Below are 20108 nucleotides of genomic sequence, written 5' to 3' on the forward strand. Positions count from 1 at the left end.
TGTCTCTTTCAAAAAAAGGGAAAAAAAGAAAAAAAAAAGACAAGAAAAAAAGCGTTTTTCTCTCCTTTAGTTAGCATGCGCACAGTGAAGCAAGTTGTAAAGTGATCTTTAGGTTAACTGTGAAAAAGAATGTATACTGTATACGTGAATTACTTTATTGGGGGAACTAATGATATATTTTGTTGTTCTTTCATCACTTTGTTCTATTGTCTAAACCTGGAAGCGGCGGAAGAAAGTTACAATAAAGTTTACAAGCGAGAATTCCGTGACATCATTCTTTTACCCTGCTCCATTTCCTCCAGGACCACTTTGATAGAAAGGAAATAAAAGTCAATTGTGTGGGAGCTGCAGCCCTGGCCATCAAAGCCGCCCCTGCCTGGAGCGATGCTGGCGGGCCGGGCGGCGGCCGGGCCGGGGCCGGGGCCGGGGAGCCGCTGCCGGGGAGCCGCGGGGAAGGGGAGGGGGACGGGGCAACTGCCATGGCTTCTGCTCTTGTTGTTGTTCCTAGCAGTTCCCGGGTGGTGACAGGTCGGGAGGCTGTGTGGAAATCCTTCCTGAAGGTAACGTCTCTTGTTTTGGTTTGGTTCCCCCCCCGCCCCTTTCTCTTTCCTCCTTTCTGCCTCTCTCCTCGCCCACCCCGCTGTCCCCGCAAGACGAAGCCCAGCTCTGGGTCCCCCTGCCTTCCCTCCCACTCATCTCGCTGCAAAAAAAAAAAAAAAGAAAAAAGAAAAAAGAAAAAAACCGCCAGTCGCGCAGCTGAGCTGCTGCTTTCTGCTCCTCCGCCTGCCGAGCCGCCCTGCGCGGCCGCGGCCGAGCGCGGAGCTGCGCGGCCCCCGCAGCACAACCAGCAAAACAGCACAGCCCCTGGATGCACATCCCCATTGTCTGGGCCGCTTCTCCTGCCTGTAAGACTTTCTTTCTTTCTAACCCCCCCCCCCCCCCTTGAAAAAAATCGAGGCAGATCGCATTTTGGAAGGTGTCTCTGCTTCTGCAGCAGAAAGCAAATCAGCCAGCTGGTAAGGTTTTACTTCTGACCGTAATTGAGTCCCGCAGAACCGCTGACACGCTGAACAAGGGAGCTGTGCGCTCTTTATTTCTCGCAACAAGAAAAGCAAATGCCAGCTCAATACGAAGCTCAAAGCCTGTAGCACTGGAATAAATTAGATATAGAGCTGAATGGCATTTGGGAAAAAAGAACCCTGAAACTATTAGGTATCAATGAGACATTTGTCTTTTTTTTTTTTTTTTTTTGGGGGGGGGGGGGCGGGGAGGGGGAGAGGGTCAAGGGGGGAGGGGAGGGAATTCTGTACAGTCTTGTGAAAAAGTACCTCGGAGCCGGGGAAATGGTGCGAAGGGGGGAATTTTAGACGGGATCAATAAAGGGATAAATAGAGCTCCCTTCCTTTTCCTCCAGCAGAGAGAGACCGAGAGGGAGACGCTGGTTTATCAGCAACGTGCTTTTACCCCCCCCCCCCCTTTTCTCTTTCTCCCTCGGTCTGAGCTGAAAACTGATTACAGGTTGCTTATCGACTCCAGCACAATTTCACCCCTTCCAGCATAGATCTTGGAGGGTTTTATATCGCATCAATTATTTATCATATTTTATAAATCCAGCAGCACTACAATTTTTTGCCCCCGAGGAGGGAGCGGGCGGCGATTGGCGCCGCCGGAGCCACGTGCCCGCGCGTCACATGGGCCGGGAGGAAAAAGGGCTCCTTTTTGGTGTAAATCTGGACTCTAATTCCGTAATATATCACGGTACCTCGTAAAACCGACACTAAAACGTCCCGACCTACAAATCACCCGGCCAAATTATGAGTTCATTGTATTATGCGAATGCTTTATTTTCTAAATATCAAGCCGCAAGTTCGGTTTTCCCATCCGGAGTCTTTCCCGAGCAAACTTCTTGCGCTTTCGCCTCCAACACCCAGCGAGCGGGGTATGGGGCCGGATCCACGCCTCCCTTCGCCGCCTCCATGCCCGGGCTCTACTCCAGTGCCAGCGCCGTGCACCCCCAGCCCCCCAGCATGTATTCCTCCGGTTACGGCCTGGAGCCCGGCTCCTTCAACATGCACTGTTCCCCTTTTGAGCAAAATCTCTCCATGATGTGCCCGGGAGATGCTTCCAAGCAGAACTGCAGCAAAACGGACCAGAGGGACTCAGATTTGCAAAGCGACAGTAACTTCCGTATCTACCCCTGGATGAGGAGCACAGGTAAGCCCCAGCCTCCCTAAAGAAAGGAGCCCGGGGTGGGGAGGGGGCTGGGGGAGTGTAAATTATTTGCTGGCGTGCGCGGGGGGCGGCGGAGGGGGAGGGGAGGGGGGAATTGTCCCCAACTCCTTTCATGACGTTTCACCGAAAACGCATCTTCAAAAGAGAGAGGGAGAGAGCGAACCCACCCCCACCCCCCGCCATAAAGCCATCCTTTTAGCTTTAAATATTTATTGGTGTTGCTGGGGCTGTGTATGTGCCATGCAAAAGGCAGTTTGTCTTAGAAGGGACAGACAGAGCTGCGGAAATAATGGCCAGCCCCTTCTTCTCCTGCATCTACAGGATGGAGATAGTGCTACCCCCATGCAGATATAGATATAGATTCCGAAAGAAACTATTTATGGGAGGTGCTTGCAAGCCTGGTTTGTTTTCTGTTAGACTGCAAAACCTTCATTTGCCAGCCCCTCACCACAATGTCCCAGACACTGCCATTAAGCGTAGCGTGTTGCCATCAGAAACAGCAACACATCATTCCCGGGGCAATTAAAAGCCCCGCTCTCAAAACGGTGACACTCCGGCCGGAATCCGGATGGATGGACGGATGGATGGACGGACGGGTGGGTGGATGGACGGATGGATACAGGGGGGAGCAGGTTTATCTGTGTCACCTCCCGAAAAACCCATCACGGCGGAGGGGTGGGGTGCGCTCCGCAGGCGGGGGGAGGCTCCCTGGGGGCCGCGGGGTGCTCGGCGTGGCGCTGCCGGGGGGGTGGGGTCCCCGGGGGGTGGGGGTCCCCGGGACGCGGCCCCCGCGCACGCCTCCCACCCCCAAAGCCGTCGAACGCCGGGCGGCCCCGCTGCCTTCAGTCACCGCGGCGCCCCGTCCCGGGGCATTAATGTCAATTAACCCTTAATAAATATCCCCCCCCCGCGCCGGAGCGGGGCCGGCGCCTCCCGGCTCCCCCCGGGCCCGGCCGCACCGAGCGCACCGCGGCCGGCCTGGGCGCTCCGGGCCCGGCTCCCCCGGCTCGGAGCAGCCCGGCCGGAGTCCGTGTGCACGCGTGGTGGTGTTTACACCCGTGTAATCCTGAGAAGGGGGGAGAAAGGCTCTGCCGTCCCGGCTGGGAGCGGAGGGGAAGGCGGGAGCCGGTTTTCCAGCCGCCCCGGCTTCGGCTCTGCCGTGCCAGGCTGCAACGGGAGAGCATCCCTGCGAGCCAGCCTCCCTCCGCGGCCGGGGACTCGGGCAGGGTCCTGTGAGTAACCCTGGGGGCGAGGGGAGTGCGGGCCAGCCTCCCTGCCAAGCAGAGGAAAAAGAAAACAGCGGAGCAGCCAACGCATAGCGGCTTATAAAGGCAGGAGTTACCCTCACACTTATTTGGTGGTCAGTTCTTTCCATTACCTGCTCCATAATTCATTCACTTTTACAGTTGATTTATCAAAGACCAAATATTTCTGGTCGTAAACACTTCACCTCTGCTTTTATCTGACTTTAGATTTAAGAAGCCCCCCCACTCGCCCCCTTTTTAGCCTGCGACGCTGCGAGGATCAACATTAGAGATGGTCTGCAAGCAGGGACACGGGTCCTGCGCTCAAAAAAACCCTGGATACTCTGGGATCTGCTGAGCCTAAACCCAGAAAAAGCCGACCTCGGTCGTAAAAGCGGGGTCCCCCCTGCCGCCCCCCCGTGCCCCATGCCCACTGTGCGATCGCGCTTGTGGAATTTCATCAGCGAGCAGAGATAGAGTTGTCATCCCTATTCAGCAGCAGTTTATGGCTCTCCCCTCAGCGGATTTTACAACCCACATTCCACGACCTGCACATTTTTACTTTACAGCTAGCCTGGCTATTTTGCTTCTTTTTTTTCTCCTTTTAATGACTGGATCTTTTCTTCTTTTAAAAAGAAAGGGGGGGGGGGTAAAAAAAGGGAAGAAGAGGAGTCCGGTGGAATGTGCGGAGGAGAGGCCGAGGGCTGCTGTTCGCCATCCCCACCACTCTGGGAAAGAACACATTACACTACAGATATACATAGCATTTACACAGAAAATAGAGTCAGGATCACAAACACCATATTGTAGAACTATTTCCAAGCGGACTGCAGGAAATACCGGGTGGAAGGGAGACGGCGGAGCTGGGCCCTTCCCCAAGCCCGCTCGCAGGCAGCGGGAGGGTGGGGGGAGCCTGGGGTGAGGGCTGAGGCCCTGCTCATGTGCGGACACCCCCAGAAGCGCAGCCGGGGGGAGCAGCCCCCCTGTCAGCCCCAGAAGCCACTGCTGTGCCCAAAACACCCCCTTGAAATAACGAAGCCCATCACACACCTTCCAAGCAGGCGCCCTGATGACAGCTTTAAGAGAGGACAAATAGTTGGATTTGTGTAGGTAGCAGATGCCTCTCCCGCTCTCGCTTGACTGCATTTCTGTATTTGTTCCCCAACCATCCGAAATTTCTGGTGTCTAAATAAAAATTAAAGCTGGAGCTCAGAGTCTGAGCCCTGCTAGGAGGGCAGGAAACTTTCTGAAGTTGGTTGTGCGCTCGGAGACGCGCACAGGCACACACAAACAAAAAAAGCACTGCTCGCTTTTCCTGGATGAAGGGAAATTAAAGCTGGGGTGGTTGGGGGGCTGAGAACAGGGAGGGCGAGGTGGGGAAAGCCTCGAGCAGAATGAGTTGATCTTGCAAATAAAACGAAGGGCTGTCCCAGGTTGCACGGTTCCTCCGAGGATTTTGTCCCCCCGTGGGACTGCGGTGGATGGGCGCTCGCTGGGCTGCACCCAAAGACAAAAGCAAGAGAGCAAACCAAAGCAGCAGCCCCAAAACATCTCCCCTAACCCCCCAGCTGATCTAAAATCTGCATTTCTTTCCCAGGCACCGACAGAAAACGCGGCCGCCAGACCTACACCAGGTACCAGACCCTGGAGCTGGAGAAGGAGTTCCACTACAACCGCTACCTGACGAGGAGGAGACGCATCGAGATCGCCCACGCCCTGTGTCTCACGGAGAGACAGATCAAAATCTGGTTCCAGAACAGGCGCATGAAGTGGAAAAAAGAAAATAAAACTGCCTGCTCCGGCTCCAACAGCCAGGAAAAACCAGACGCGGAGGACGAGGAGGAGGAATGAAAGGGGCGAGAGGTGGATGGAGGAAACGTGGAAACCCACGCGAGAAGAAAAGGGGGGGAAAACACACGGAAAAAAGACTATATATTAAAATAGATAAATGATAAGTGCATAAATAATTAAAAACCCTAGGAATGATACATTGTGTTTCCTGACACTGAAAAAAATACTACCTATATTAAAGTCTTTTTTTTTTTTTTGTACAATAGAATGACTATCTACCTATTAAATGTGGCTTTAGAGTCAGAATAGACACATTTTTCTATGTGAGTCTTCCTATAGTACAAGTAATTTGTAAATCTCCGTTTGTACTTCGCTGTGTACTTTTTGGTATGAAGTAACGTGGTCGTGTTTAGCACCTTTAATTTAGAAAATGTGACCTGAAGCTCTGAATGCAAATTATACTTAGCATATATAGTCCTGTACATAATATGAATGATTATCACGCCTTCTCCCTGTAACCTCTGTCGTTCTTTTCTCCTTGCTATGCTCTTTTGTCTGTGTATATTTTTACCTGGATTTCTTCCTTGTTCAAGTCTCTACGAAAAAAAAAAGAAGAGGAATTAATATTGTGCTACGTAAAATGTTGTATATCAAAGTAGCAAATTATTTAATGGCGACGCGTTGCTATTTTTTTTTTCCCCCCTTGTCTGTGATTATTATTCTTCGAAATAAAAAGGAAATCTCCAGTAACCTACCATCGCGTTGGGTTCCTTCCCCTTTTAAAAATAACACACGGGCTTTTGGAATTGCTTTCTCTCATGTAAAATAAATATACTAAAAGATCCTTTTAGATGAACACATGCCCCGACCTATCATCCTGCACCTCTCTCTTTTTTTAGGCAACTCCTTCCAAAATTTTAGTACCTTGTAGTAGCTTTGGGGAAGGCACTAAGACATCATTGCTCTTCGGGGCTCCCGAAATGCGGGCCGCTCTCCTCTCTCCCCCTCTGCGATTGCGCTGGGGCTATTGCTGAAGTAGGTAAGAGCATAAAGGGGGAACCCAAAGAAGCCAGAAACAGCCCAAATAGTCTTTCCGCCCCTTCTTTTAATTCCCTTCTTCTTGTAACTAATTTGCAGAAAACCAATCTATTTTGCCGTGCCTTTAGTATATATTTTTTTTAAGATTCTCCCTCCGCCCTTCAATTACTTCACCGCGGACTGGAACTCTTTCATTAGCACCAAATAATGTTTAGCATCAAAGCACGCATAAAATAAATTAAAGCAATTAAACGCAGGAAAAAATCAACAATGCAAAACAAAAGGCGAGGAAATTTAGGCACTTGCGCGGGGGAGCATCCTCCGCCGCCCCCCCGCCCCTGCCTGTTTATTTACATTGCCAGCCTGCGCCGTAAAACCGCGGATTCCTCCCGCGGAGGCTCCACGTAATTTACTCCACAAATGCGTTGCGCAAGATGCACAGGGAGAAGGGGGAAAAAAAAAAATAAAAAAATCGGGCCGGCTTTGGAAGGACTTGCGATGGCAGCTCTCCACCTTCCCCCCTTCCTTCCCTCTCCGGCTCGCTGCTGGTTCCCCACCCACCGCCCTGGAGGACCGCGCGTCCTAAGCGCAGCGCATCCTTCGGCAGGTTTTAGCGAAAATAAGGTGCCACGTCAAGCATCTGCGCGCCCACGTCCCTAACACAGATTTGCGGTATGGATTAATTATGGGAAGGCCGTTATTAAAGGCAGCAGCTCTTACGGCTTTTGCAGACTGAAATTCCCACTTGAAGGGAAGGGAAAATAGAGGGAAATCTTCCTTTTTCCTTGGTTACCCCCTTGGTGCAATCTCCTTGCGGGAGCGCTCTGTGCATAGCGGGGATGGAGGGGAAGAAAAAAAAAAAAAAAAAAGCAGCGGTTCCAGAAATTTCCCCCCCCGCTGCTGGACCGCAGTGGCCCGGCTGGTTGCCCCCCTGGCACGGACCTCTGCGGTCGGGGGGCAAGCAGGAATTGAGGAGAATTCCAGGAAAAAAAAAGGCAAAGCGAGGCACACCGAGGCTTTAATGCGCTGAAGGCAGGGCAGCGGTTTAGCGGCGGGGTGACCCACCTTGCCGGAGCATCCCCCCCCCCCCAACCCGCGCTATAGCGGGGCCGCGGGGGGCCCCGGGCGGGTCCCGGCGGCTCCCCGGGGGGGTCTGGCCGTGGGGGGCCCCGCAGGCACGAACCCCGCCGGCTCGGCTCTGCCCGGGGCATGGGCACCCCGGCCAGGCTTTTATTGCCTTTATTTGCCTCTATTTGCCTCTTCCCCCCCCCCCCCGAAATCTGCTGATTGCCCCTTTCAGCAGAAAGGATCCCGATTGCGTCAAAAAAAGACATCAAAAATCCCACCCGAACCCCACTGTTTTACTGTGCCTTTCCCCATTTAAAAGCCAACCCCAACCCCAAGCTCTTTATTCCGGGGGGGCCGTTATTGTCCGGAGCCTAACGTGCGAGGCGTTATTCGATTATTTCTCTCCAACCCCCCCCCGCTTGCAACCAAGGAGGGGGGGGAAAAATCCCTGAACCCGCTTTCATATTCTTTTATTTTTGTTTAAAAAAAAGATGGCGGCTAAGAAAAAGACTGCTGTTAAACCGGTCATGAAGAAATGCAATAAATTCCTTGTTGTTTTATGAAAATTTACAACTTTGTGATAGAACTTTATGAGTGGCTGGGTTCTGGGATTGGCCAGAGCCGGTCATGTGGACTGCTAACCGTGAACATGAACTTTTTATTATTTCCCATGTGGTTATATTGCACCATTCTTCTGTCCGCTGCACCTTGGGTCGGATCAGTGTCCTCTATAGGGCTCTCGCCTCTTTACATTTTTTTACTTTTGTGTATAAGCTCGATAGGGCTAAAACAGGGGAGAGGGGAGGGGGGACGCCTATACACACATCCACCCGCACACCCAGACACCCACCTCCGCACACACACATAGCAAGAGAGTTATACGATTTTTTTTAATTTTTTTTTTTTTTTTTTAATTCCTCTGTTAATTTGCCTGCTGATTTGGAATCTCAGTAGTAATGGAGGGGCAGAGGAGATTCTGGACCGAGTGGAGGCTATCATTTTTCAAAGAGGGAAGTTACTCCATTTTCTATGCAAATGACAGAAATGCAAGAAGCTCTCACAAGTCAGAGAGGCAATCGACGGCTATCAGGTTGGGACAATATTTGTCAGCTACCAGATAAGCAAACGCTGTCTCTCTCTCCCTATATATTTTACTTATACCACAGAAATGGACGTCAAAAGGTAAGGGAATAATATCTGTTTCTCTTAATTTAATTTTTTTCTTTGAGAAAATGCATTTGTCAAGCTGCCTTTTCTGTTCCATTCCCCATCTCCCTCTCCCCTCTACCCGGGGAGGGGAAGAGAAAGAAAAGGGTGGGGTGATGAAGAAGGAGACACTGGAAGAAATCAGGGGTGGTGGAAATCTGTTGAAGTGACAATTTCCCCGAAAAAGTGTAGCGTAAAGGTGAGAAGGAGAGAGGAAGGGGAGAGAAAGGAGAATGGAAAAAAGGTAAAGAAAGAAATTGAGAGGAGGAAAGAAAGAAAGAGAGAAGGAAAATAGAAAAATGTAAGAAAGCAAGAAAGAAAGAGAGCGAGAAGGAAACAGGGGAGGAAAATAAGAAAGGAAATAAGAAGGTGAAAGAAAAATAAAATAACGGAATAAGAAGGAAAAATAAAGCCTGTAAGGTCACCTGGAGATAGTAGACTTGGAATGAAGGATTTTGCAGTAGCTCGGTGACGGAGGCTTTTAGAGACTGCCTTTAAAAAAATACCAAACCCGTTGTGGGTAGTTGTCGTGTTTTATTTTTTCCCCCCTCGCAGAATCTCTTGCCAGTTTGCCTGTCTTCAGGCGAGCCCAGTAATTTGGCGAAGTTTGTGTGGAAGCCAGTTGGGTTTTGCGTTGCTCTCCAGGGTCATTATGATGTGGGTGGTTTCTTCGGAGAGGGCAGTTCGCGGCAGTCCTCGGAAATAAGGTTCTGGAAATTAGTTTAAAAAAAAAAAAGGGGGGGGGAACAAAAAAAAGAAAAGAGAGAAAAAAAAAAAAAAGATAATAAGAATGAAGCCAACCCAGAGCGCAGCGCTCTCATTGTATTTTTTTTTTTCCCCCTCCCGAAACTCCCAAATGAAGCTGACGTTGCGGTGCCATAAACCTCCTTGTATTTAATTGCGTTCTGCAGTGTTAACGGGGCTTTACGGCTTTCCCGGCCGGAATCCCGGCGTGGGTGCCAGCCCCGCCGTGTGCCGCTGCTTCCACCCCGGGCTCCGTGCAAAGCTCCCTCCCCGCTTCCCTAACGCTTGCCTTCGGGTTCAGGAAAATATTTGTCCGGAGACTCCCGTCATTTTAAATGTCGGGGTTTTTTCCAAGATTTCCAGGGGGGAGGGGTTGAAATATAGTACTAATTGCTACTGTTACGAGGTGGTTTTTAAATAAGATAATGTAAGAGCCTGTGTATGCGAAGCGAGATTGAGTAAGAAGAGATTCATTACTTAAGCATAAACCATTTTATGACGTGACGATTTATCTCGCCTAAACCGACTGTGCCTGAATATTGTGTGGACAAGAGTAAATGATCGCAAGCGGTGGAAATAATAAACAGAAAGTCATTTTTAAAAGCTATTTCTTCCCGAACCTGTTACATTTTTCATAAATCACGGGGAAAAAAAACCCTAATGCCGGTTCAAACGCCTGTTCTCCCTTTTCCCTAAGTCTCTCCGCGCTCGGTTGGTTGGGTTTTTTTGCTCTTTGTAAGAAAAAAAAAATATAAAAAATAATTTAATTTAGAAACCTTGCTCCAAAACGCTTTTACGCCGATTCTTCCCCATCCTGCGTGGGCAACCACTTGTGGAAAGCACGCACCTCGGTGCGGGCAGGTCTTTTTAACCATTTCAGCCCGGTCCGGCGTGGGATGAGCGGGGAAGCTCCCCGCACCCCCGGGGGCGGAGGGGGGGGGGGTCCGCGCTGCTCCCGGCGGGGCTCCGCTCCCGGCACCTTCCCTCGCTTATTTATTTCAGAAATAAAGCCGAGCGGCCCCGGGTGCGGGCAGCCCCCGCCGCCCGGCCCCGGTGCGGCCCCGGGCTCGCCCATTCCCCGCCGTCTGCTGCCATCTACCGTCGGCGGCGGCGGGCGGCGGCTCCCGGGGGGCTCCCCGCTGCCGGTGCCCCGGCGGGGGGGCCCTGCCCCGGCCGCCCTCCCCGCTCCCCGGCCGGACCGCAGCCCCCCCGGCTCCGCTTCGCCCCTGCGGCCTGCTGCCCTGCCGTGCGCTGCGGGCGGCGGATGTGCTTTTAGCTATACGCCTAGCCCTAAAGCGACTGAATATACACCTATAGGGTGCTTTCGCACATATGTGTGCCCTCACATGGGAGCTACGGACGTGCCATGTGCGCGTGCTGACCTATACATCCCGCAGCCTACGCCGCTCCGCTGCACCTCCGTTCCGCGCCACGGGCGTGCAAAACCTATAGGCGCAGCCCCGCGTAAAGGCTGGCATCTCTGTCTGTAGGCGGGGGGGGGGGTGAAAGGTGGCCGGGGGGCTGCTGAGCGCGAACACGAGCGGAGACGTTGGAGGACGCAATGCAGTAATGACGTGCGAGGCGAGGGGGGTTCGGCTCGTCCTGAGGGGCAGAGGAGCCTGCGGGGGTTTCTCGCTTGGCGTGGGCACCTCGGAGGGGGCTGGAGAAGCTACGTCCAGTCGTGTGCACAGAGCTGAGGTGGTTGCTGGGGAAGGAGCGGGGAGTAAAGGCAGACGACGAATCACTTTTAAGTTACTGTAGGCTTTGAAGGGACAATGCGTGTCTGTTATTTTAAAAGGTTTCTCTCCCTCCCTCCCTCCCTCTCGCTTTCCCCTCTCGTTTTCTCCTTCGACCACGCAGTTTCCTGGCAACTGTTTACGTCTGGGCTAGGGACATTTTCTCGAAGAAAGTGAGATGCCCAGGGACTATGTTCAAAAAAAATAAAGGGAGGGGAGAAAAAAAAAAAAGTTTCTCTCTTTTGACCAGCAACAGCCGTGATTAACTTGTTCCGTGCTGTAATTCCCAACACCCCCAGCGCTCGCTTTCCGCATTTCGTGATCCGTCTCGCCTTTCCCTCGCCTTCTCCCTGCTTTCCCAATATTATTTGACCAGCAGCCCTCCTCTCCCCTTCCCAGGGCTTGCTTTCGCGGAAATACCTCGGTCTGGACGCATTTGGACTCCCCCCGTGTCCCTCTCCCCCTCTGCCCTCCCCTCCTCCCCCCTCCCCCCTTTTTTTGTTAATAATTAGCTGCACTCTTTAATGGAACAATGGTAGATTATTATTGCTTCTTTTCAAAGATCCCATTAACAAGGTTATTATGCACTGCACGGGAAGTCAGGTAAATTAAACTTAAATGGCTGGAAATTAAGTTTCAGGCGGTTATGCGGGGAGAGCGGGTATTTTTTTCCACCTTCGGGGAGGGCTGTGTTCAGCTCCCCAGCCCCCCAGGACCCCAGCACCCCAGCACCCCAGCCCCCCAGCCCCCCAGCACCCCAACCCCGCAGCCCGGCGGGGCTCTGCCGGGGCTTTTTCCCGCTGTGCTGGTGGGGCTGCAGGAGAGCCCAGGGCAGGCTGCTCTGCTGCCAATGGCTCTCTGTGTCTGACTCCAGGAACAAGGGGTTATTTCAAGTGTTTTCGTGGTGTTGGCTTGACTTTATGGCTGCAATAAGTCCCTCGGTAGGGAAACCCCCGCTGTGTTCTCACTTCAGAAGGATCGGGAATTCCAGCTCCGCATGAAAAAAAGAGAGTTTCATTTTTTATTGGAACCAACTGCACTGAACTTTCTACCAAGTTCTTAGCGGGTTTAGCTTTCACACAAGCAATGCTCTGTTCTGTTTGCCTTTCGAAATATTTGGGTGTTGTTTTAATCCCCTCATCTATCTGCCTGGCTCTGCTTGGTGGGCTTGGCGTTTGCTGGCCAGAAAAGCAAAGCGACAAAAAGTGGGACTTTCCTGGGCAGGGAGCTGGGGTTGTACATACTGTAAATACTTCTCTTTATCTGTATTTATCCCCTGCCAGCTGAGTGATGTCTGTCAGGAGGGGAAAGCCGGCTTCCCGGCGCAGCGAAATGGCTTTATCGCCTCCTCCTTCGCCTGGGTTTGAGGAGCCGAGGCCAAAGCCCGGGGGCAGATGTGCCCAGCGGTGCCCTGCGGCCGGGGCCGCCGGAGGGGCTGCTGGACGAGCTCGCTCCTGCGGCCGCCGTGGCTCCGTGCCTGCCTCCCTCCCGGCCGGGCTGCGGCTGGCGGCGTCCAAAGAAAACGTATTCGCAAAATCGGGCTCGGATTTACCTTCGGACTTCAGCGGGGCGAGCCTCTGTTAAACAGCTACGCTAATAAGGCACCGTTCTAATTTTTTTTTTTTTTTTATAATTTAATTTTTGTTTCTAAAGCCGATGAAGTGGGAATGGAAACCACCTCTGTGCTAAACGTTCGGTTCTCTGAGATTTAGTGCGGTTTAAGACCTCTGCTCGTATTTACATGTATTATAGGTGGCAAATCAATTAGACCGCGGGCCTGACCCTGCGGAAGATGAAAACTATGACAGGCGTTGGGGGTTTTTTTCACCTTGGGAACCAAGTTTTCTTCTTTTCTTTTCCTCCCCCGAATAACCAGCTATAGGGGCATCCTCCTACGAGGCGAGAGGTATTATTTCTTATCTATAGCGCGTCTAAGGTGTCAGCAATAAGCAATTAGCAAGCGGCCAGCTTCGATTAGTGCATTTTTATTCTCTTTTAAAATGTCGACTGTCAAACTGCGCAAAAAGCCTGGTTTAGCCACGAAGGTGCTAGGCTGAGCGGCATTTTACCCCGGCAAAACTTGGGGGAGGGGGATTTTTTTTTTTTTCCCCAAACAATTTCCAGGGATTTATTTGCAGAGCAATCACGAGAAGTGAGAGAAAGCATTAGAGCAAACATTTTCAGCAGAGGTACTCACGCATCGAATTATCAGGACATCCCATTTCTTAGCCCAAAATCTGCCTGCGGAGCTGATCATGCCAGATAAGCGCTGGGTTTGCAGAGCAACAAATATTGTGTAACTCTAATCAACTGGGTGAGCTGGTCGTTCCTGCAAAGCAGTTAACTTCAGGCTCTCATCCCATCCCGGTTTGGGTTTGGGTTTTTTTTTCTTCTCTAATCACCGTTCCCTTTCAATCTCACTTTTTTTTTTTTTTTTTTTTTTTTTTTATCCTTGCATACCCATAAAGCAGATCTACGTAAGTTTGGGTCCATTCCATACACAAAGGGAAACTCTGCAAGAACAAATATAAGAGATATCAGTCAGAGAGGGGGTGGAGGATGGAAAACTACTTCCTTTGCATGTTATTTCCTTGAATTATAAGGATTACGTTTCAGTCGAAATGTTCATTGCAGCCGTGGCATGAAACAATCTTGGCTTTGCTGCTGTAAACATGATGTTTAAAATAAATTAGCTCGTAATAAGATACCGGTTTCGTAGATACTTAAAGCTCCGTCAGAGAGAGCCGCATTGGCAGCGCTACAGTCACCATGTAATATATGTAATTCTAGATTTGTAGCACACACATTCACAGACTCAAGAAGAGGGGAGTGTGTATTATAAGGCGTGTCGTTTCACTGCATATAAGACCCGACAGACAGATGGCTACAAATTCGGACAGGAAACAAATCCTTGATAAAACGCGAATGATCGGGGGGACAGTCCTGGGTTTAATTTAGTTGTGGTTTGATTTTTTTTTTTTTTTCCCTGTGAGATCGCTCTGATTTTCCCATTGGAAAAAAAGGGAAGGCGGCGGTCAGAGATCCAACTCTACCTTGAGCAAGCCGGGATCTGAGGGGGGATGCACCAGGTAGAGCAGAGCACATCCCTGGCGAGGAAACCCGGGCAAAGCCGAGAGGCAAAGCCCAGAGCAAAGTGCAGCTTTGAGGGTGACCGGGAATTGCTCGAGACTTTCGGAATTATCCCTTCCAGCCTTTTAACTCTGCAAAAATAGGTATTTTGCAGTGGGGACTGGCTCAAAGCGGGGGATGCAAAGCGGCGGGGTCTCCGCGCCCCTCCCGGGCAGCAGCCCCAGCACACCGCCGGCTTTCCTCTCCTAAAAAAAGGGGAAAAATCTCGATCGGTAACAATCAATAAACTCAGCTTTGGACCGTAACCCAAGGCTTCCTTTTAGCCATAAAAGGTCGGGCATAGATTTGGTATTAACAAAAAAACGCAAGAGGGCACAATGCGGTACCGGCCTCCGGAGGAGATCGGGATTTAGCAAGGGTTATAAAGGAAATACTTCGATTTTCCATTTATCTCCCGAATACGAAGCTTTTGCAGAGGGGAAAGAAAAAAAAAAAAAAAAAAGGAAAAAGATGCGATCTGTGAACAGCGAAGGTTTGGTTCAAGCGAGCGCAGCTTCTCTGAACAGGGAATGCTAATCTATGGTAATTAGATAATCATGAACCGAAATAAGTTGTCAAAACCGATTTCTTCTCCTATAGCAAACCTAAGTTAACCAACCCGGCGGGATCTCCTCTTGCAAAGTTCACACACAGACACACACCAAACTTTTTTTTTTTTTTCCCCTTTTTGTTTTGTCTTCTTTAACTGCAGTAAAGTACCCGGCCATTTCAGGACGATTTACAAACACCAGGGCTTAAAGTTTTCCGAATGCGAATAATTAACTCCCCCCCCCCCCCTCCCCTTACAGCCGGCGTTTGTGTACGTTAGCTGTGTGTAACTACACATCGGCGCGCAGGCGGCCGGCCGCGCAGCCGGGCTCTCGCACACCCCCGCGCCGGGCGCCGGGGGCGGGGGGGCCGCCGTTATTTATTTATGAAGCTCCGAGCGCGCCGGGAATGTTTCTTTCGGCAGATATTATATATTTGGTTAAGGGGGTGCATTTCTGTTGTTTAAAAGGGAAGGAAAAGGGGGTGGATGGTTTGTTCTTGGGGTCCCTGGTGCAATCTCAGCTCCTCATGGGTGCTATTTTGCAACCTCAGGCGCCTGCTATTGGTCAGCCCATGATCAGATGGTTGTATTTCCTTGTGTCCCTCGCTGGCACCACGCCATCTCCCTTCAGCTAAAACCCAATCTCCGATATACTACTAATAGCTAAACCACTTGGACTATAAAACACAACAAATCATAAAGCCGGGAAAGGACGGCAGGCTCCTTCCAATGAGTTCTTATTTTGTCAACTCGACCTTCCCGGTGAGTCTGGCGGCGGGGCAGGAGCCCTTCCTGGGACAGATCCCGCTATATCCCTCGGGCTATGCGGATCCTTTGAGGCACTACCCCACCACCTATGGAGCCACGGGCGTCCAGGAGAAGGGCTATACCTCCTCTCCTTACTACCAGCAAAGCAACGGAGCCTACAGCCGCAGCTCCGCCTGTGACTATGGGGCCGGCGGGTTTTTCAGGGAGAAGGACCCTGCCTGCGGCCCCCCCAGCCTGGACGAGGTGCCCTTCGCCCCCGAGCCGCGCAAGTCGGACTGCGCGCAGAGCAAAACTGTGTTCGGAGAGAGCGAGGAGCACAAGTGTTCCGCCCCGGTTTACCCCTGGATGCAGCGGATGAACTCTTGCAATAGTGAGTTTACTCTTTTACAGAAATAAATACATCAATCTCCTCCCCCCCTTTCTTATTTGTTACCGCCAGAGAGAGAGAGCGAGCGAGCGAGGGAAGCAGGGATAAGGTTCACTTTAGAGCCCAAACTTCCAGCGGGGAAGTTGGGCGACACGAGAGGCTCCAACTTGCTCCTGACACGCACCAAAACTTCACGCCGCTGAAGTATTTTCTCCCAGCACCCCCCCAGCTAAAAAGTTTGCCCCGCATCTAAACCCCAATACAGTATTTCTCCATCCCCCCCCCCCTTTTTTTTTTTTTTTTTTTGCACATTCCAGTTTGCGTGTCACTCAGCTACACCGATTTGTCTCTGTCTTTCCCCCACACGCACAGGGAGATATCTTTTCTAAATCAGATCTGGATGACTTTACACACGCACGGACCCGCACCCCCACGCAGCTCCCTCTCTCGCTGGCTACCCGCTCTGGAGTTAAATAATATAAAAGCGTTTAAATATTTGAAAGGAGAGGGCTACATTTTTAATGAAACTCGCACATAATGAAAAGTCTGCCCGGGGAGAATTTTTTTCCCCCCGGTGATATATGACTTCTTTAAGTGCTGTTTCCTCAATCAGGAAAAAAAAAAGGGGGGGGGGGGAGAAAAATAATAGAGGCTCACCACCCTCCTTCCCATGTTTAGATGCATTTGTTGCCTTTTAAGTTCCAAATTGATGTCCATTAGCGCAGGGACATAAAGTGTTGTGTCCTCTTTAATGTAGAGTTTGGGCAGATCGATTCACTTCATTATTGCTTAAATGCTCAGATCTATTACAGTTGCCGGTAGTGTGGAAAATAGCGAGGGCGGGCGGGGGGGAGAACACCTTGCGATTTTTCATCCCGGAATAAGATAGATCTCGCCCTGTCTCCCCAGCCCTGCCTGCAGTCTGGCAAGTTCAGCATTAACCCTTCTGCCCTGCTGCCTGCAGCGCGGCTGCGGATCCTCCGCGGGTGCGGCCCGGCGGCGGAGCCCCCCTGCGCGCACGGAGGGGCTCCACCGCCCCCGGGCTGATTTGGGGGTCGGCCAAAGCCTGCGGAGGGCAGGGGAGCGGGCACGCACCCCTCCGCACGCAGCCGCGGTGCGGGGCGTAGCATCCCCGCGGATTATCCAGCATCTCCGCGGCTCCACTAAACCTCAGGGCTTTCCCCTCTTTTTCCTCCCTTCTCTTTTTTTTCCCCCCTTTTTTTCCCCATTTCCCCCCCTTCCCCCCCCCCCCTATTTTTTTCCTATTTTTTTCCTATTTTTTCCCTATTTTTTTTTGCGGGTGTCACAGGTTCCTCCTTCGGGCCCAGCGGCCGCAGAGGCCGCCAGACCTACACCCGCTACCAGACGCTGGAGCTGGAGAAGGAATTTCACTTCAACCGCTACCTGACCCGGCGCCGGCGGATCGAGATCGCCCATTCCCTCTGCCTGACGGAGCGGCAGATCAAAATCTGGTTCCAGAACCGCAGGATGAAGTGGAAAAAAGAGAATAAATTGCTCAACTCCTCGCAACTGAGCGCGGAGGAGGAGGAGGAGAAAACGGCGGAGTGAAAGTATTATTTAAAGCACACACAACAAAAAATAGAGAGGGAGTGAGTGAGTGTGTGTGAGAGCCGAGAGGATGAGGGGGGTGTGGGCTGGCTGCGAGGACAGGGAAAACCTGCACATTGGTGGGACAAGCCCTCTGCAGCGGCGGCAACAGCTAGAAAGTTTGGGCCACCAATGCCATGGACTCGTGTTCCCAGTGAGCTGTCGTGTCCAGAAAAAAAAAAAAAGAAAAAAAAAAAAAATCAGGCTTCTAGTTGCGTTTTTTAATTTTTTTTTCCCTTTCCTAGACCTCCCTCCCCTCCCACTCCACCCCCCGAAATGAAATAATAATAATAATAAAAAAGTGAAGAGAGAGAGAGAAGGAGGAAAAGAAAGGGAAAGAGAAAAGACAAAAAAAAAAAGGACTCCTACCCGTGTTTCTACCCTTGGTGTCACTGTTAGTAATCTGCTAACTCTTGTATTTAATGGAAGTGCTGCAATATATGTCATTTGGGGTGTTTATTGTCTTAATTTTGTAAAAATGTTTCATGCACGGTTGACATAGGGTTTTTTGTTCATTTTTCTTTTTTTTTTTTTTTTTTTCTCCTTTGGTAAATTAATCAAGCCCTGGGGTCTTTGTAATTAGTTTTTTGGGTTTTGTTTTGTTTTGTTTTGTTTTTTAAAAGGAAAATCTACTGAAAGAACGAGTACTACCTAAAAGGATGCAAAAGCAACACCACCACCAGAAAAAAAGTTATATTTTATTAATTTTTGTACGTGTTGTGTTTGAAGTCTGTCTTAGGTATGAACATGGAATTCTCTAATAAAAACAAAGTCTTCGAGCTCACGCACACCACCCTGTCATTATTATTATTATTATTATCTTTCCCTTTTCCAGGGGAACTTGCCATTCTTAAGGAGCAGAGAGTTGTAAAGGAAGCCTTGCTTCTCTCTGTATGACACTGTCTCCTAATCTGCAAGGACAAGCAGCTCCGAGCCCGCGGAAGTTACAGTGGAGAGATAAATCTGGTTTTCCCTCTTTTTGTCTAATCTGAAATGGAAGACCTTTCACCAATAGTATTTCCTCGCTGACATTCTGCTTTAGTATCGCTCTTTTTTTTATTGTTACAGTACAAAGAGTTATGACGAAACGCTCTCCATATACATAATAAATCAAGGAAACAGGCAAAAATATGCTCTCATTTATCTACCAAAGATACCTAACATTTGCCTAGCATCTTTCAAACATCTGGTCCCCTACTTCATATCCCCAAATCAAAGTGAAGTGTATTGCAAAAAAGTCCAGATTTCAAGGGAATTTGCCCTGCGAAACGAGGAGCTTCTCAGCTCCGGGAATAGAGCCTCCGTTTCAGGGGGGGGAAAGAAGTGGAAAAAAATCTAAACTAAGTCTGCTGAGCTCTTTTAAAAGAGTAGATTTTTATTTTCGCTTGAAAGCGTTTTCAATGGCTCCTTTCGAGAGGCTGGCTTTGCTCGGGATGGGATGGGGAAGGTTTCTGCTCCGTACCAAAGAGGAATCTCGTGCATGCAAATAGCAAACTTTTCCTGGGTTTGGGAATTAAACGAAAGGAAGTGCTTTTTCTGCTGGGGATTTAGGACTGGAAGCAGGCGACCAGCCCAGCCTATTTCGGATACCGTTTTCTGCTGCTTCTCAGGGGGAAAACGCGGTGTAACAGTATCTCCTGCCTCCGTCCCCTTTCCCCTCTACCCACAAGGAATACCTATGTATGAATGCATTCCCCCATGCCACAAGCTGGTTTAATGTCAGTCACTTTTAAAATCAATTCATGCAGAAGCTTCACAGCTGTAGGACATTTACTATTATTGCCACGCTTTTCATTGCCCGTAATTATTATAATTATATGTCACTTTCAATATGGCGCATAATTTCCAATGAGTTGCAGACAAGCATATGAAATTCCTAAACTGCCTTGGAAAGAAAAAAAAAAAAGAGAGAGAAAAGAGAAGAAGAAGAGGAAAAAAAAAAAGAAAGTAATGCTTAACAAAGCACAGCTCTTTCACGACGTTTTTACCACTTTCAGAGTGCTTTTGCTCCCCAATATTCCTTGCAGGTTAGCAAATGGAAAGGAAAAACAACGTAGCACAATGCTGTGTTCAAAGAGGACGTGAAACGCTCAGGAACAAGAACATCCTAAAACCAACGTTGGCAACCGGTTCCACCGCCTGGACTTTCCTTCTTTGCTTTTATTTCTCTCCCCCACCCCCCCCCCCTTTTTTTTTTTTCTCCCTCCCCCCTCCAGAATTAAGGTGCGAGCGCAGCGCTCCGCGCTCAGCGGGCGGCCGAGCTTCACTTTTCGGACAATAACACGCGAAATAACCGCGAGCAGCCCCGCTCCCCCCGGCAGCCTCGCCTCGGCCCCCCCCTTCAGACATTAAGCGAGAAGACCGCCCGGCCTCCCGGCGACCCGGCACCTCATCCCTCGCCGCCTCTCCGACTGCCCCGCCGCCCTTAGAAAGGAAGAAATTAAGAGTTTAATAACGCAAAGGAGCCGGGCGAGGGGACCCACGCGGGGAGCGCGGACGCGCGAGCCGCCGCAGGGTCCCCGTGTCCCCCCCCCCCTTTCCTCTCCGCCTTGGTTTTGGGGAAGGAAAAGGGCGATAAAGGGGGGGGGGGGGGTGCGGAGCGGCGGGGCCGGGTTTGGGGGTGCGGC

General features: G+C 50.7%; 2 protein-coding genes across 4 annotated transcripts; both read left to right on the plus strand.

Moving 5' to 3' along the window:
• Positions 1-1437: 1437 nt before the first annotated feature.
• Positions 1438-5997, plus strand: HOXB7 (homeobox B7). Its single transcript, XM_082331827.1, has 2 exons — positions 1438-2214; positions 5074-5997. The coding sequence occupies exons 1-2, from the start codon at positions 1815-1817 to the stop codon at positions 5325-5327; spliced, it is 654 nt and encodes a 217-aa protein (XP_082187953.1). The 5' UTR covers positions 1438-1814; the 3' UTR covers positions 5328-5997.
• Positions 5998-8132: 2135 nt separating this feature from the next.
• On the plus strand, positions 8133-18397 carry HOXB6 (homeobox B6). Of its 3 annotated transcripts, none has more exons than XM_082331771.1 (3): positions 8133-8555; positions 15290-15876; positions 17183-18253. In XM_082331771.1, the coding sequence occupies exons 2-3, from the start codon at positions 15468-15470 to the stop codon at positions 17440-17442; spliced, it is 669 nt and encodes a 222-aa protein (XP_082187897.1). In that variant the 5' UTR covers positions 8133-8555; positions 15290-15467; the 3' UTR covers positions 17443-18253. The 3 variants fall into 3 exon arrangements, with proteins under 3 accessions (XP_082187897.1, XP_082187898.1, XP_082187896.1); XM_082331772.1 differs by lacking the exon at positions 8133-8555 and adding an exon at positions 18317-18397 and having other exon boundaries at positions 14856-15876; positions 17183-17444; XM_082331770.1 differs by lacking the exon at positions 8133-8555 and having other exon boundaries at positions 14856-15876.
• The last annotated feature ends 1711 nt before the right edge of the window (positions 18398-20108 follow it).

Source organism: Platalea leucorodia (assembly GCF_965183815.1).
Source record: "Platalea leucorodia genome assembly, chromosome: 22".
In the NCBI taxonomy this organism is placed as follows: Eukaryota; Metazoa; Chordata; class Aves; order Pelecaniformes; family Threskiornithidae; genus Platalea; species Platalea leucorodia.

Coding starts and splice junctions, on each gene's coding strand:
- HOXB7 (XM_082331827.1), top strand. CDS start 1,815: ATGAGTTCATTGTATTATGCGAATGCTTTATTTTCTAAATATCAAGCC. Junction 2,215..5,073: donor CCCCTGGATGAGGAGCACAG/GTAAGCCCCAGC, acceptor TTTCTTTCCCAG/GCACCGACAGAAAACGCGGC.
- HOXB6 (XM_082331771.1), top strand. CDS start 15,468: ATGAGTTCTTATTTTGTCAACTCGACCTTCCCGGTGAGTCTGGCGGCG. Junction 15,877..17,182: donor GCGGATGAACTCTTGCAATA/GTGAGTTTACTC, acceptor CGGGTGTCACAG/GTTCCTCCTTCGGGCCCAGC.